The 17,954-nt window shown below is 46.7% G+C and overlaps 1 protein-coding gene across 1 annotated transcript in view; it reads right to left on the reverse strand.

Moving 5' to 3' along the window:
- The window catches only part of LOC120941577 (cytochrome P450 2C3-like), a 43,935-nt gene that overhangs the window by 2,128 nt on the left and 23,853 nt on the right, over positions 1-17,954 (reverse strand). The window contains exons 6-9 of the mRNA XM_040355057.1: positions 15,832-16,005; positions 7,402-7,543; positions 3,565-3,752; positions 1,381-1,522 (exon numbers count right to left, since the gene is read on the reverse strand). Of these exons, the coding sequence (XP_040210991.1) occupies positions 1,381-1,522; positions 3,565-3,752; positions 7,402-7,543; positions 15,832-16,005 (646 nt within the window). The remainder of the gene's footprint in view (positions 1-1,380; positions 1,523-3,564; positions 3,753-7,401; positions 7,544-15,831; positions 16,006-17,954) is intronic.

Consider the following 17,954-nt stretch of genomic DNA (forward strand, 5'->3'; position numbering starts at 1 on the left):
ATCACAGAGCGGGGGATTGGATTTTGTGAAGCCTGCTATGAAACCCTGACTCAGGGACTGGACAAACAACAAATTCACCCAGCAAAGCAGATAGTACAGACCGCTCTGACCACTTCCCCCATCAATATTGATAACCTGTCCTCTACTTCCCGTTGCCCTTCCCACCTCCTTCGGTTCATTGTATCATCATTTACAGCTTAACCACTTTCTGACTGTATACTGTGTATATATATGTATATATATATATATATATATATATATATATATGTATATATATAGTGGCAAGGTGGCTCTCCTGCGCAAAATCACGGACCTGTCCGTGATTTTGCGTTTTCTGGTCTGGGATGACCCGTTCCTGATGTGTTTAGACACAGCGGGAGCCAATCAGCAGGTCCAGCAGACGCAATGTTCGCCAGGACCCCCCAATCATTCGGGAAACAGGCAGAATGTCAGTCTGCCTATGTAAACAAGGCAGATAGCCGTTCTGTGAGAAGGGAAGGTTGCGGTCCTGTGTTCCTATAAAGCAGCAACACGGATCTCTGCCTTCCCATAGTAAATGCATCCCCCACACAGTTAACAAGCACTCCCTAGGCAAACATTTAACCCTTTTGATCACCCCTGATGTTAACCCCTTCCCTGCCAGTGTCATTAGTACAGTGACAGTGCATATTGTTAGCACTGATTACTGTTTTATTGTCAATGGTCCCCGAAAAGTGTCACACATGATCAAGAAATGTTCGACGTGAGCTTTTGGTCGGAAATTAGGACCGTGTGTAGGCTCCATCGCACATTTCCTGTCGGAATTTCTGACAAGAAAAAATTTGAGAGCAGGTTCTCAAGTTTTCCGACAGCAAAAGTTCTGGTCGGAAATTCCAATCGTTGTATGCAATTCCGACACGCAAGAACCACGCATGCTCAGAATCAAGCAGAAGAGCCAAACTGCCTATTGAACTTCATTGATCTCGGCGTGTTGTACGTCACCGCATTTTTTCCACGTTTACAACCCCTTTAAATTACACACAGCTGGACTAAATTGACTAATTAGGTGACTTCTGAAGGCAATTGGTTCCACTAGATTTTAGTTAGGGGTGTGAGAGTAAAGGGGGCTGAAAACATATGCCCCCCACACTTTTCACATATTTTTGTAAAAAAAAAAAATTAAAACCATTTATCATTTTCCTACCACTTTACAATGATGTGCCACTTTTGGTCTATCGCATAAAATCCCAATAAAACTTTTTACGTTTTCGGTTGTAACATGACAAAATGTGAAACATTTCAAGGGGTTTAAATCCTAATTTAAGGCAATGTATTAAAGAGAAGAAATTGTTGAGGTCACTCCAGTCTGACACTGACAGAACGATGTTGTGGATTTCTCACCTGCTGAGAATGGCATGAAGGCCACCCGATTGTGGAACTGACCCTGCTCATCCAGGAAGTGCCCGGGGTTGAACCGTTCTGGAGTCTCCCATTGAGAAGGGTCATTAAGCACCGATGTCAAGAATGGGAGGATGATGGTACCCTGGTAAAGGGAAGAGAGAGACTATTGTACACAAGTAAAAACACATCATACAGGCTCAGTGCCCATCAAACGCAGCCACTGTGCCCATCAAACGCAGCCACTGTGCCAAACACAGCCACTGTACCATCAAACGCAGCCACTGTGCCCATCAAACGCAGCCACTGTGCCCATCAAACGCAGCCCCTGTGCCCTCAAACGCAGCCACTGTGCCCTCAAACGCAGCCACTTTGCCAATTAAACGTTGCCACTGTGCCCCAAAGGCTGCCACTTTGCCCATTAAATGCTGCCACTGTGCCCATTAAATTCTGCCACTGTGCCCAAAATGCTGCCACTGTGCCCATTAAATTCTGCCACTGTGCCCAAAATGCTGCCACTCTGCACAAAATGCTGCCACTCTGCACAAAATGCTGCCACTGTTCCCCCATGTCTGCCAGGGACTTACCTTGTCTCGGGTGGGCAGCAAGTGACGTATCCGGTGTCCTCCATTTCTTCCCCGACGTCTTCTCCCACCTGCTCCTCCTCTCGTCCTCTGCTATGATTGGACGCCTGATAGGCGACGCTCCTGCGTCCTTTATGGACTCACCGCCGCTTCACAGCACCCTGCACCTCTGGACCCCTTTAAATTACACAACCCCCTGCACCCTTTTACATTACACAACCCCCTGCACCTCTGGGCCCTTTTACATTAGACAGCACCATGCACCTCTAGACCCCTTTGCATTACACAACCCCCTGCACCTCTGGACCCCTTTACATTACACAACCCCCTGCACCTCTGGACTCTTTTACATTACACTGCACCCTGCACCTCTGGACCTCTTTACATTACACAGCACCCTGCACCTCTGGGCCCTTTTACATTACACAGCACCCTGCACCTCTGGACCCCTTTACATTAGATGGCACCGCACCTCTGGACCCCTTTACATTACACAACCTTCTGCACCTTTGGACCTCTTTACATTACACAGCCCCCTGCACCGCTAGACCCTTTTACATTACACAGCACCCTGCACCTCTGGACCCCTTTACATTACACAGCACCCTGCAGCTCTGGACCCCTGCACTTTGCACAAGCCCCCCAGCTTTGGACCCCCTGCATGTTACAAAGCCTCCCCCCAGCTTTGGACCCCCTGCATGTTACATAGCCACACCCCCAGCTTTGGACCCAATGCATGTTACATAGCCACCCCCCCCCCAGCTTTGGACCCAATACATGTTACATAGCCACCCCCCCCCAGCTTTGGACCCCCTGCATGTTACACGGCCACCCCCCAGCTTTGGACCCCCTGCATGTTACATAGTCACCCCCAGCTGTCCCTTCCTTCCTTACTCCCGCACAGGGGGAGACACAGCAGTGCTGAACAGAGGGCAAGAACTGCTGGAGTTAATTTTTCATATTAACAATGCTAATGATTGGTTGCAAGGACCACCTAGCAACCAATCACCTGCTAGTTAACTTAGAATTTCTCATCCTCTATTCAGCGCTGGCCCACTGTCTCTCTCTCCCTCCTCTACTGTACAGGAGAGAGAGAGAGACAGTGTTTTCTATATCTCCTGCTGCGCTGTAGCAATCCGGCGTCCGGTCTTGTGTGTCACCCGGATAGCGGTACAGTCCGCACCTGGTCCGGGCACCTCATCCTGTCACAGCTTGCCTCTCCCTTGCCTGCGCTTACATCCATCACTACTGCACTGCCTTAACCTTAACCCGCCACAATGTCACAGCTTAACTTAGGGGAGGACAGGGGGGCGCCGGCCTGATTCCCCCCCCCCAGTGTGTGGCACCCAGCAGGGTGGACCGCCCTCCCGCCACCCCCGTAGGTATGCCACTGAACAAGCTGCATGACTTCTAAATGGTAGCTGGTCACGTGCAGTACAAGAAAGCAGTCACATACTGCATGCGCCTATACTCCCATACCCTACAACTTTCCCTCTCGATACAGATGGTTGTTCATTGTTCTTTTTCATTTTTAGGGGTGTTATATCACTATTTCCCTTATTATCTGCACACTCATGGACTGGCATAGGTCATAGTCGTATACCTTCGGGAGGGTGTATCCACGAAACTCAATGTCTTTGGTCACGGCGTGAAAGAAAGCAAATGGTGCCAAATCTAGAACCCTCTGTATTTCATGGATGACGGCGTTGGTGTATGGCAGTTGTGGTCTGTTTTCAATCCCAGGTAGATGCAATGACTGCGTCACCTCATCAATTTCTTGTTGGACCTTTGCTGAAATATAAAGAGAGTCACCTGTGATTTCCTAAAACTTCTATGTTAAGAGGAATTGATATACTTTTTTGATATGTACATTGTGAATGTGTGCTTCCAGCATGGAGTTTGTTGGCCAATGCTCACCACTACGAGCTGGAGTCTGGAAAAAGCAGGTAAGCACAGTATTGTAATGTTTGGCGATTATGGAATTAATTATAGATAGTGCGAGACAAACTCACCCTATTCAGTTGACCAATGGCCAATACTCAGTTGTCTCAATCATTTGTCCAGATTTGGCCCAGAATGGGCGGGGTGTCCAGGTTGTTGCCAGTTGACTCTTACGACTGGTGTGAAACATGAGAAGTTCTGTTTTGGAACTGTTGAGTTTAAGATAACTCTTAGTCATCCAGTTTTCTATCAAAGAGAGACATTTCTCTAAACTGAGATGATGATCCTTTTTGTTGCAGATGCGAAAATACAGTTGCGTATCGTCTGCATATGAGTGATAGAGTAGTTCTTGGCTACTGATAATATCAAAGAGAGGGCGAAGATAGATGCGCTTTTCAGACGTGAAAGATCCCAGTTTCACTGTTTGTGATCGGTTTTCTAGAAAGGAGGAAAACCATGGTAAATCACCGTATGCGACTCTGGCTACCTTAGCCAGTCGCGTCAGTAACAGTTTGTGGTCTACTGTGTCAAAGGCTGCGCTTAGGTCCAGCAGAACCAGGAGACAAGATTCTCCTTCGTCTGCGGCCTCAAGGGCGTCGTCCCATATTTTGAGTAATGCTGTTTCTGTCCCGTGTCCGGGACGGAAACCTGATTGAAATGGATCAAGTAGATTATGGGTATCTAGATGCTGTTGCAGCTGTTGTACCACTACTTTCTCCATTACCTTGGAGAGAACATTTAGGCCTGTTATGGGGAAGCGGTGAGTTGGGTCCTTGGGGTCCAGGGTAACTCGAGGTATCGGGAGTAACTGAGTAACTCGGGGTATCAGGAGTACCTGAGAGTAACTCGGGGTATTGGGAGTAACTGTGAGTAACTCGGGGTATTGGGAGTAACTGTGAGTAACTCAGGGTATTGGCAGTAACTGTGAGTAACTTGGGGTATCAGGAAGAACTGTGAGTAACTCTGGGTATCGGGAATAAATGTGAGTAACTCGGGGTATCAGGAGCAACCATGAGTAACTCAGGGTATCGGGAGTAACTGAGTAACTCGGGGTATCAGGAGTACCTGTGAGTAACTCGGGGTATCGTGAGTAACTTGAGTAACTCGGGGTATCGGGAGTAACTCAGAGTATGGTGAGTAACTCAGGGTATTGGGAGTAACTGAGTAACTCGAGTTATTGGGAGTAACTGTGAGTACCTGGGGTATCAGGAGTAACTCGTGGTATCGGGAGTAACTTGGGTATCAGGAGTAACTGAGTAACTCTGGGTATTGGGAGTACCTGTGAGTAACTCGGGGTATCGGGAGTAACTTGAGTAACTCGGGGTATCGGGAGTAACTCAGGGTATGGGGAGTAACTCAGGGTATTGGGAGTAACTGAGTAACTCGAGGTATTGGGAGTAACTGTGAGTAACTGTGGGTATCAGGAGTAATTCGGGGTATCAGGAGTAACTGTGAGTAACTCGTTAAATGCGTAACTCGATGGCGATATACAAATACCTCAATGGTGATTCTGACATAGGGAATAAACTATTCTGTCTCAGGGAGTGTAAGAAGACACAGGGCCACTCAATGAAACTGAAGAAGAAGCGGTTTAACCTTAAAAAGTTTTTTTTTACTGTCAGATCGTTAAGGATGTGGAATTAACTTCCACAATCGGTGGTGTCAGTGGAAAGTATTAATAGCTTTGAAAAACTCTTGGATGTGTATCTGTTTGGCTGAAGCCATTTATTATCAGTCAACTGTGTTTACTCTTTTTATATCATAATCACAACAGAAACTACCCAAATGACTCTGATCAAAAGTTTACATACCCCAGTTCTTAATACCGTGTGTTGCCCCCTGACCGTGGTTTGGTTTCAACAGAACCCCTCATTTTCCACTTCTTGATTAGAGTTTGAACACTGCTGATCGGCATTCTCAATACCTTGGATATCTTTTATATCCCTTTCCTGTTTTATACAGTTCAACTACCCTTTCCCGCAATTCTTTTGCTTTCCCCACGACTCAGAATCCAGAAACGTCAGTACAGCACTGGATGAAAGATGTAAGGGTCTGTCAGGAGTCCAGAAACTCATTGAACTTTTATACACACACACTAATTACAAGCAAACAGATCACAGGTGAGGATGGTTACCTTTAATAGCCATTCAAACCCCTTTGAGTCAACTTGTGTGCATGTTATCAGGCCAAAATCACCAAACTTTTGATCAGGGTCATTTGGGTAGTTTCTGTTGTGATTATGATTTAAAAAGAGTAAACACAGTTGATTGATAATAAATGGCTCCAGCCAAACACTAACCATGAGTGAAAGAAATGTTTTTGTGTTATCATTCATATTCTCTAAAAAAAATGGGCAAGAAATAATAAATTCTGTCAGGGTATGTAAACTTATGAGCAGAACTGTATATTAAGCGGGACTAAGGCCCCTTTCACATTGAGGCGTTTTTCATGCGGTACAGCGCTAAAAATAGCGCTGCTATACCGCATGAAAAAATCATGCCCTGCAGGCTTCAATGTGAAAGCCCGAAGGCTTTCACACTGAAGTGGTGCGGTAGCAGGACCGCTCCAAAAGTCCTGCTAGCCGCATCTTTGAAGCGGTATAGGAGCCGGGTGTTTACCGCTCCTATACCGCGCCTTCCCATTGAAATCAATGGGAAACCGTGGTAATACCACCCACAATGCACCTCTGCAGACGCGCATTGCGGGCGGTATTAACCCTTTTTCGCCCGATAGCGGGGGTTAAAACCTCACCACTAGCGCCCGAATATCACGGTAAATACGACGGTATAGCGGCGCTAAAAATAGCACGGCTATACCGTCACCGCAATGTGAAAGCAGCCTTAGAGCCCTTTCATACCGGAAACACCTATAGCGGAGCGTTAAAATAGCGGTAAAACTCAGCGATTTTACCACAATTTTACCACGTTTTTACCGCGTTTTTACAGCGTTTATAATTCATTTCAATGGAGAGGGGCGTTTTTGGAGCGTTTTAATAGTGCTATTTTTACTGCGAAAACGCGACAAAAACGCTGCAAAAACGCACCAGTGTGAAAGGGCTCTAAGTGACAAAAAAAGCATATGAAAAATGGTCGTGTGTACGATGCTTTACATGTTGGGTATCAATTTACTCGGCGTAGCATTATCTTTCACAGTATAAAAAAATTGGGCTAACTTTACTGTTGTCCTATTTTTTTATTTAAAAAAGTGATTTTTTTCCCCAAAAAATTACGCTTGTAAGAGCGTTGCGCAAATACTGTGTGACAAAAATTATTGCAATGACCGCCATTTTATTCTCTAGGGTGTTAGAAAAAAAAATTGGAAGTTCCAAGTAAATTTCCAGAAAAAAAAAGTCTGAAAAACAGGCTCAGTCTTAAAGTGGTTAATTTACTGACAGTACGGTAATTTATTCCCAGGACTTTTCCATGTGACTCTTTGCACTGAGTTTTTTTTGCTTTTGACACAGTGCCCAATTTTTTTCTTTTTCTAATATAGATCTTACCTTGGACATCAGGATAGTGAGACAAGAAGACCAGACAGAATTTCAGAGTGTTAGCAGTGGTCTCAGTACCTGCTGCTAACAGAGCCACCGTCACCGACAGCAGGCTGTCATCGCAGAAATCTGGGTCCTTCTCATGCTCCACCTGAGAAAAGACAGAGAGAGGAATAACATCAGCAGAAATGAGCAACAAGCATGAGCCGAATACTACAGCAGGCTGCCAAGGCATTACAGTTAGGGTTGCCACCTGTCCGGGATTCACCTGGACAGTTCAGGTTTTGAATTGTGTGTCCGGGTTTCAGACCTCCTGAAACCCAGGCACAATATTCATAATGGACTGTGGCTCCCCAAGTAATGAGTACCACAACCCACCCTGCATCCCTGCAGTTACGCCCTCACTGTGGAGTGTGCAGGCAGCTGCGGGCAGCAGAGACATTATATCATCTCTCTGCTGCCTGACTCTGGGGCACAGCAAAAGACAATCCCCACCTTAGCAGGAAAGTGACAATCTGCCACTTGTGGTAGGTGACGTAACCAGTGACAATGCAACATGTGGCAGGTGACGTGGCAAGGGACAATGCAACTTGTAGCAGGTGACATGGCAAGTGACAATCTACAACATGTGGCAGGTGACGTGGCAAGTGAAAATCCGCAACGTGTGGCAGGTGACGTGGCAAGTGACAATCCGCAACGTGTGGCAGGTGACGTGGCAAGTGACAATTTGCAGCGTGTGGCAGGTGACGTGGCAAGTGACAATCCGCAACGTGTGGCAGGTGATGTGGCAAGTGACTATCTGCATCTGGTGACAAGCAACGTAGCAAGTGACAATCCGCAACATGTGGCAGGTGACGTGGCAAGTGACAAAGCAACATGTGGCAGGTGACATGGCAAGAGACAAAGCAACATGTGGCAGGTGACATGGCAAGTGACAAAGCAACATATCATCTCTCTGCTGCCTGACTCTGGGGCACAGCAAAAGACAATCCCCACCTTAGCAGGAAAATGACAATCTGCCACTTGTGGTAGGTGACGTAACCAGTGACAATGCAACATGTGGCAGGTGACGTGGCAAGGGACAATGCAACTTGTGGCAGGTGACATGGCAAGTGACAATCTACAAGGCGTGGCAGGTGACGTGGCAAGTGAAAATCCGCAACGTGTGGCAGGTGACGTGGCAAGTGACAATCCGCAACGTGTGGCAGGTGACGTGGCAAGTGACAATTTGCAACGTGTGGCAGGTGACGTGGCAAGTGACAATCCGCAACGTGTGGCAGGTGATGTGGCAAGTGACTATCTGCATCTGGTGACAAGCGACGTAGCAAGTGACAATCCGCAACATGTGGCAGGTGACGAGGCAAGTGACAAAGCAACATGTGGCAGGTGACATGGCAAGTGACAAAGCAACATGTGGCAGGTGACAATGCAACATGTGGCAGGTGACGTGGCAAGTGACAAAGCAACATGTGGCAGGTGACATGGCAAGTGACAAAGCAACGTGTGGCAGGTGACGTGGCAAGTGACAAAGCAACATGTGGCAGGTGACATGGCAAGTGACAATGCAACGTGTGGCAGGTGACATGGCAAGTGACAAAGCAACATGTGGCAGGTGACGTGGCAAGTGACAATGCAACGTGTGGCAGGTGACATGGCAAGTGACAATGCAACGTGTGGCAGGTGACGTGGCAAGTGACAATGCAACGTGTAGCAGGTTATGTGGCAAGTGACAATGCACCTTGTGGCAGGTGACGTGGCAAGTGACAATCTGCATCTGGTAACAGGCGACGTGGACAGTGACAATCCACAACATGTCGCAGGTGACATGGCAAGTGACAATCTGCATCAGGTGACGTGGTAAGTGACACACTCAGGGCTCTCACTGATTCTGCATTATGGTGAGTTGGACTATTTAATTCTATATTACAATGTAATAATAGAAATAATGCGCTTCAATCATCCTGACACCATATCAACCATGGTGCCAGGATGATTGAAGCGCCAACACCCGCCGTTTCCCCGATAATATGGCCACAAAAAAAATTATTTTCTGGCAGCACCCCTCCCTAGACAAGACTCTGGATCCGCCCCTGGCTGGACATGAAGAGCGGTATGCACCCCAAGACGATGGCTTTTATCTGTCCACTGGGGTTCTATGAAATCAACAGGATGCCATGTCACCTGCCACACATTGCATTGTCACTTGCCACGTCACCTGCCACACGTTGCATTGTCACTTGCCATGTCACATGCCACACTTGCTGATCAGTCACTGCCTGTGATATTAATATGAGAACAACAGCAAGTGAAAATACTGCAGCTAGCACAATCACCTGCCTGCCTGTCAGTATATTAGGAAGAGCGGATCTAGCTAAACTCAATCCAGTGTATAAATATATATACAACACCTGGGATGCATATATATCCTCTACACACTGTAACTCTAACTGACTCGCCTGCCTGCCTGCTCTATCTAACTAAAAAAAATTACACTCTCTCTCTCTCGGTCTTAATCACTGCTTCACGACTTCCAGGCGGCCTTATATAGTGTGGGGCGTGTACTAAACCCTCTGAGCCATAATTGGCCAAAGCCACCCTGTCTTTGGCCAATTATGGCTCTCCGTTTTTTGCGCGCTGTGATTGGCCAATCATCAACCAGCAATGCACTGCGATGCCACAGTGAATTATGGGCCGTGACACGCCACTCGAATTTGGCGCGAAAGGCCCATAACATTCATAATTCGACGAACGATCGAACATACGATGTTCGAGTTGAACGTGTGTTCGACTCGAACACGAAGCTCATCCCTATTTGTGTCACTAAGTTTATTGGGCCTGGGGCATCAGGGTTGAAAGTGAGTAGTTTGATGTATAGAAATGTCACTGTCCTTCCTTTTCACACCTGTGGTCGCAGCCTCGGTTCCAGGTTTAACCGATTACATCTTTCAACTTTAAGTGGAGTTCCACCCACAGTGCAGCCCTAAAAGGATATTGGGCCAGATCCACAAAGAACTTACGGCGGCGTATCTATTGATACGCCGCGTAAGTTCTACGATGCGCCGTCGTATCTTTGTTTTGTATCCACAAAACAAGATACGCCTGAATGTGGGCTAGATCCAACTGACGTACGTCTTAGTACGCCGTCGGATATAAAAATGCATTGATTACTGTATAAATGTGACTGGCAGGGACGGGGTTAACACCAGGGGGTAAATGTATTCCCTGGTTGTGGAGGGGGACTGACTGGGGGAGGTGACCGATGCTGTGTGCCTATGTACAGGGGACACAGCATCGGTCTCCTCTCTCCCTGACAGGACGTGGAGCTCTGTGTTTACACACACAGATCCACGTCCCTGCTGTCACCGCCGATCGCGGTTACATGGCGGACATTGCGGCCGCCAGGCACGCACATCGGCATCTCAGCGATGCGCCGGGCACAGTGTTTCCCCGCTGCGTGCCCCCAGCGGCACGCGCGGGGAATGCACATAAAAGGACGTCCAGGGACATCCACCCAGCAGTTGAGAGCCACGCTGTGGACGTCTTTCATCTATAGCGCGGCTCTCAAGTGGTTAAAGATCTCTACAGTAAATACATTTGGTTCGTTTATTGCAGTTTGGTCTGTGTGCTTGCATTTCTAACTTTTGAACATGTCTGAACCCAGAGTGTCAGAGATGACGGAATGCTTGGAAGGTCAGGGAAATCTTTGGGGTCAGTCATCTCCCAGTGGTCCTCACGGTTGTGGCACCACATATATAACATTGGCATATCTGGCAGGGTCGGCTTAGTATAAAGCACCATACAGAACCATTTGCAGCAATCCCTGAAATCTCACCCTCTCCACTACAACCAATTACATTCACACGGTATTGAATGTGGAAGAGGGGACATTTTTGACACGTGTCATGTGCTATGTCAATAGTCTCCTTCCCAGGCACTTCGTTCCCAATATTCAAGACTCAGGTTTTCTTCAAAAGTACAAAGTTTGGGCCATATCCACAAAAGAGATACTCCGGCGTAAGCCGTCGTATCTCTGGTTCTAACTTTGGAACTGATCCTCAGAAGCAGTTTTCCTAAGTTAGGCAGAAGATCCGACATCTGTAAGGGACTTACACTGCCGGATCTTAGGATGCAGTACCGCATCCGCCACTGGGGGCATTTCGAGTCGAAATGCCTCTGTTAGTATGCAAATTAGCACTTAGGGCGATCCTCAAAGCTTTTGTACCTAGTTTTTACGCCGTAAGTGTTAGTTTGCCTGGTGTAAAACTAGGGCTGCTTTTACAAGGTGTAAAGTTAGTCACACCTTGTAAAGGCCCATTCAAGCGACGGCATTTGGTATGCATTCCCGAGGGAGAACTCCATGACAATTTTCAATGAAAAAAACGGCATGGGTTCCCCCTCAGGAGCATACCAGGCCCTTAGGTCTGGTATGGGTTGTAAGGAGACCCCCCCACGCCGAAAAATTGACGTAGGGGGTCCCCCTACAATCCATACCAGACCCGTATCCAAAGCACGCTACCCGGCCAGCCAGGAAGGGAGTGGGGACAAGCGAGCGCCCCCCCCCCCCTCCTGAGCCGTGCCAGGCCGCATGCCCTCAACATGGGGGGGTTGGGTGCTCTGGGGCAGGGGGGCGCACTGCGGGCCCCCCCACCCCAGAGCACCCTGTCCCCATGTTGATGAGGACAGGACCTCTTCCCGACAACCCTTGCCATTGGTTGTCGGGGTCTGCGGGCGGAGGCTTATCGGAATCTGGGAGTCCCCTTTAATAAGGGGGCCCCCAGATACCGGCCCCCCACCCTAAGTGAATGGATATGGGGTACATCGTACCCCTATCCATTCACCTGTAGGCAAAAAGTAAAAGTTAATAAACACACAACACAAGGCTTTTTAAAATATTTTATTATTCTGCTCCGGACGCCCCCCCTGTCTTCGTTATTAGCTCAATTACCAGGGGGGGCTTCTTCTTCCACTCTCCGGGGGTCTTCTCCGCTCTCCGGGGGTGTTCCGCTCTCCGGGGGGGGCTTCTCCGGACTCCGGGGGGCTTCTTCCATCTTCTCCCCTCTTCCGCTCTTGACTCGGCGAACCCCGGTTCTTCTGCAGCTCTCCGGTGCCTTCTTCTTCAGCGCTGGCTGCCTGCTATGTTTGTGTGTTAGCTCGATTTCAAACAGGCAGCCGGCGCGGTCTTCTGTGATGTCAGGGTCTTCTGGTCTTCTGTTCTTCCTATGTTGCCTCGTCGCCTGTTGTCGCTGTAATGATGGAAGCGCGCCTTGCATCACATTTATATAGGCATCACCGTCCCATCATGCTCCGGCAGGTACCCACGTGGTGGGTGCCTACCCACGTGCACCCACCACGTGGGTACCTACCGGAGCATGATGGGACGGTGATGCCTATATAAATGTGATGCAAGGCGCGCTTCCATCATTACAGCGACAACAGGCGACGAGGCAACATAGGAAGAACAGAAGACCAGAAGACCCTGACATCACAGAAGACCGCGCCGGCTGCCTGTTTGAAATCGAGCTAACACACAAACATAGCAGGCAGCCAGCGCTGAAGAAGAAGGCACCGGAGAGCTGCAGAAGAACCGGGGTTCGCCGAGTCAAGAGCGGAAGAGGGGAGAAGATGGAAGAAGCCCCCCGGAGTCCGGAGAAGCCCCCCCCCGGAGAGCGGAACACCCCCGGAGAGCGGAGAAGACCCCCGGAGAGTGGAAGAAGAAGCCCCCCCTGGTAATTGAGCTAATAACGAAGACAGGGGGGGCGTCCGGAGCAGAATAATAAAATATTTTAAAAAGCCTTGTGTTGTGTGTTTATTAACTTTTACTTTTTGCCTACAGGTGAATGGATAGGGGTACGATGTACCCCATATCCATTCACTTAGGGTGGGGGGCCGGTATCTGGGGGCCCCCTTATTAAAGGGGACTCCCAGATTCCGATAAGCCTCCGCCCGCAGACCCCGACAACCAATGGCAAGGGTTGTCGGGAAGAGGTCCTGTCCTCATCAACATGGGGACAGGGTGCTCTGGGGTGGGGGGGCCCGCAGTGCGCCCCCCTGCCCCAGAGCACCCAACCCCCCCATGTTGAGGGCATGCGGCCTGGCACGGCTCAGGAGGGGGGGGGGGCGCTCGCTTGTCCCCACTCCCTTCCTGGCTGGCCGGGTAGCGTGCTTTGGATACGGGTCTGGTATGGATTGTAGGGGGACCCCCTACGTCAATTTTTCGGCGTGGGGGGGTCTCCTTACAACCCATACCAGACCTAAGGGCCTGGTATGCTCCTGAGGGGGAACCCATGCCGTTTTTTTCATTGAAAATTGGCATGGAGTTCTCCCTCAGGAATGCATGCCGAGCGACGCTGTCATTTTTTTTTTAAATTATTTGTTTTCCCGGCGCGTCTTTTTTTCACCCGTCGTAACTTTAGTGTCCCGTCGCAATCCACAAAGCCGCCCGGCGTCAATTACGTTCGCGCGATGCACGTCGGGAAAATGACGTCACGCGCATGCGCAGTACGGCCGGCGCGGGAGCGCGCCTCATTTAAATTGTAAACGCCCCCCGGAGAGGAGGAACGCCTTACGACGGCGGCACTTAACTTACACTGCTTGAAATTTTTACGTAAGTGCTTTGAGGATCAGGCACTTAGGTAAAAACTTTAAGTCAGTGTAACTTAACTGCTGAAAGTTAAGTTACGCCGCCTGGCTGAGGATTTGGCCCTTTATTCTTCCATGATCGACAAGCAAAACAACAATGCTTACATAATTTCAGCTGGTAACACATGGCAAGATGATAATTCAGGAGGTTTCAGACGGAGGAAAGATATGATGGTACATCTGTCTGCTGGGTGAGGTCCCATTCAGCAGGGTCGGGTGACCCCAGGTTCCTAGCTAGCTACTCACACCACATGGATTCTTATACTGTTTAAAAAGCCAAGCTAAGCATAATTTCTTTTACAATAGCTCCAAGAAAGGTGGTGAGTAGACATGTGCACAGCAAAAATTTTCGTTTATTTCTAATTCGTTTCTGTTCGTTTATCGTGATTCGTAACGAGTCGTAATATCGTAAGACGTTAGTTATCGTATTCGTACTCTTTAGTATTTTCGTAACACTCTTTTTTTCTGTTTCCGTTTTTTTCTGTTTATTTTTCGTTGAATCGAGATTAGAATTTTCGTTTTATTTTGTATTCTGCCGCGTTCGTATTTTTAAAATGATTTTATTCGTTCCTTCGTTTTTACGTTAGTTTAATTTTCGTTGTTTTGCTATTCGTATTTACATTATATTTTCCATCATGCCGCGTTCGTATTTTCGTAAGAAATATATCTTCGTTGCTTTATGATCATTCGTATTTTCGTGTCTAATTTCCTTTGATTGTAAAAACGTACTTTTGTAGATTTTATTGCATTCGTAATTCTGTTTGAATACATTTTACGTTTATTCGACACACTACTCGTTGTAATTTTGTAATTCGTACTTTACTGTGATTGACTTGACTGTCTTAGTTAGCACACACACCCTGTCTAGAATGAAGTCTGACGTAGAAGAAAACTAAAATATGTCAGATATTACAAATACAAATCTAGAAATGAGATGCACTGCAGTCTAACACAGAAAAAGACACAAGGAGCCAGGAGGTAATGAGAAAGAAGCTCATTGGGGGAAGAAACAAACCTCTTCAGAGGAAAGGGACAGCGCCCAGTGGCTATTGGTCAATGTCCAGAAATATTTCAGTACTAACGAAAGCTAATTTACATTATTTCGTATTTTCGTTGTTTTCATTTCCGTTTTCCGAAGATTCGTAATTTATTTTTCGTTAGTTTTGATTTTCGTTTTTTATTCTTTGTTCGGCATTTCGGTTGTTTTCTTTTCGGTCTTCGAATATTAGTAAATTTGCATTTTCGCTCATTTTGTTTTTCGTAATTATAATTTTTTTGGGGTTCTGTATTTTTGTTGTTTCTATATTTTCGTTTCTTTCATCTTTCGTATCTTCGTTGTTTTTCATATTCGTTATTTTGAATATATCGTTATTCGTTATTAATTGCGCTAAACCATTCGTTCATTCGTATGTTAACGAATCAACTAAAATAACGAAAATTGACGGAAAACGTATTCGTAACTAAAAAAATTGCACATGCCTAGTGGTGAGCTCCTGTCACAAACGTAACACCCACTTGTATATATTAAGTAACACATCTCTACCCATTGTCTTGACGTAGAACTCCAAAAATACATGTAACCTACACAGCAACTGACCTTCGTCTGTCCTCAAGAAACCTCAAAATGGCCATGTTTAAATATTAATTCTCAGAAACCTTTATCACATAAAATAGTAATAAATTCAAAATCTAACACGCGGCCATTCTCCAGAGCGGTGCTGTTTGTGATTAGCTGGGTTATGGCAATTTTGAAAATACTGATTAAGGACACTTCAAAAGATGAGGGTCCAGTGTATTTACCTCTTTTATCTTCAACAGGAAATGATCCATCATATCTCGGGGGGCCTCAGGCTTCAGGGTGCGTTTGTGCTCCTTGATGTAATCCAGCACAAGGTTACGCAGGTAGGTGGTTTCCTTAAAAGCAATCTTTTTTAATGCTGGCAGCTTGAGCAGGAACGGGAATACGTTGCAGAGCTGTCCGTCAGAAACACAAGGAGTAAACAGTTAAAGAGTTACAATGTATGTCATTAAACAATAAAATGACACAAATGTCCATCTCTACAATACATTCACATTTTCTATGTTTTAAAATGGATGTTGCGTTTACATTAATTAATTTACTTTAACCTTAGTCTAAACTCTAAACCTAGCCAATACATTTTAAATACTGGCATATCATTGAATTCCAGAACAACAATTATACAATACAATACAGTAAGAAAACTTTGCCAAAAACAGCACTGACATTTTGAGCCAAATTTAAAGGGAAGTTCCACCCACAATTTCACTTTTTAAATATAAATACCCCTGTAAAACACAAGCTTAATGTATTCTAGTAAAGTTAGTCTGTAAACTAAGGTCCGTTTTGTTAGGTTGTTACAGCATTTAGATAGTTTATAATCTAGAAATAGACCGTGGCCATCTTAAGTGTGGACACCATGAAGCCAGACTGTATGACTTCCTGGATTTCAGCCTTGCATATCTCGCACATGCTCAGTGCACAATGCAATGTAATAGGTTTCAGTCAGGTTTGCAAGGACTACTGGGAAACATGATGCCTATCCCAGAAACCCTTGCAAATAGCCTAGGCAAATAAGGAGGAGGAAGTAATGAAGGACTACAAAATAAAGGTATTTACAACAACAAATTAAATAAAAATTGTCCATTCTGAACACTATGAGATTCGAGCATGCAGCACAGACAAACATAAAAAAGTGGGTGGAACTCCACTTTAAGTCATTCAAGAAAACTTAGAAATGTGCGCTACTGGTTTCCCCCAGTAACCATGTAGTAGTCTATTAGCCAGATTCAGATAGCTTTACGCCGGCGTAACTCTGAATCTACGCCGTCCTAAATTTAAGCGTATTCTGGAAACAATTGGGTAGATTCACGTAGGGGCGCCTAAAATTAGGATGGCCTAGCCTACTCTTTTTAGGCTACACCGCCGTAAATTATTTAGGTTAGAAGTGATTCTCAAACCACTTACCTTCAAATTTTCGGCGGCGTAGCCTAAAACGAGCGGGCGTAAGCGCGCCTAATTCAAATGACTGGGAGGGGGCGTGTAGTATTGAAATGAGGCATGACCTCACGTTTTTTGACGTTTTTTACACTGCGCATGCGCCGGGCGACTACATTTCCCAGTGCAAATTGCGGCTAAGTAGGCCGTACGGGCCTATTGATTTCGACGCGTACGTAAACGACGTAAATCCCGATTCGCGGGACTTTAGGTGGCCTACCGCGTACGGAAACGACGTAACTCGACGGTGTAGGCCCGGCGTACGCTCGTAAATCATCGGGAATCGGCGTATCCCCTCATTTACATAATCTAGGCCGGCTGCAATGGAAGCGCCATCTAGCGGCCAAAAGAAACATTGCAACCTAAGATAGAATGGCGCAAGCCAGCCTATCTTAGGTATGTTTAAGTGTATCTCTGTTTGAGAATACACTTAAACATAGGCCGACTTAGATTCAGAGTTAGGTTGGCTTATCTGTAGATAAGCCGGCCTAACTCTTTGTGAATCTACCTACAGATACGCCTAAATTAGGCTAAGATACGAGCGGCGTAAGTCTTCTACGCCGTCGTATCGTAGGGTGCAATATTTAGGCTGGCCGGCGTTTCCTTTGAGTTCGGCGTAGAATATGCAAATGACTAGATACGCCGATTCAGAAACGTACGTGCGCCCGGCGCATTTTTTTAACGTCGTTTACGTACGGCTTTTTCAGGCGTAAAGTTAGTCAAACAAATAGCTGGCTTAGTCAATGTTAAGTATGGCCGTCGTTCCCGCGTCGAAATTTTAAATTTTTACGTCGTTTTTCCGGAAGTCGTCCGTGAATGGGGCTGGACGTAATTTACGTTCACGTCGAAACCAATACGTCCTTGCGGCGTACTTTGGAAGCAATGCACACTGGGATATGTACACGGA

This window comes from Rana temporaria, chromosome 5 (assembly GCF_905171775.1).
Source record: "Rana temporaria chromosome 5, aRanTem1.1, whole genome shotgun sequence".
Lineage (NCBI taxonomy): Eukaryota > Metazoa > Chordata > Amphibia > Anura > Ranidae > Rana > Rana temporaria.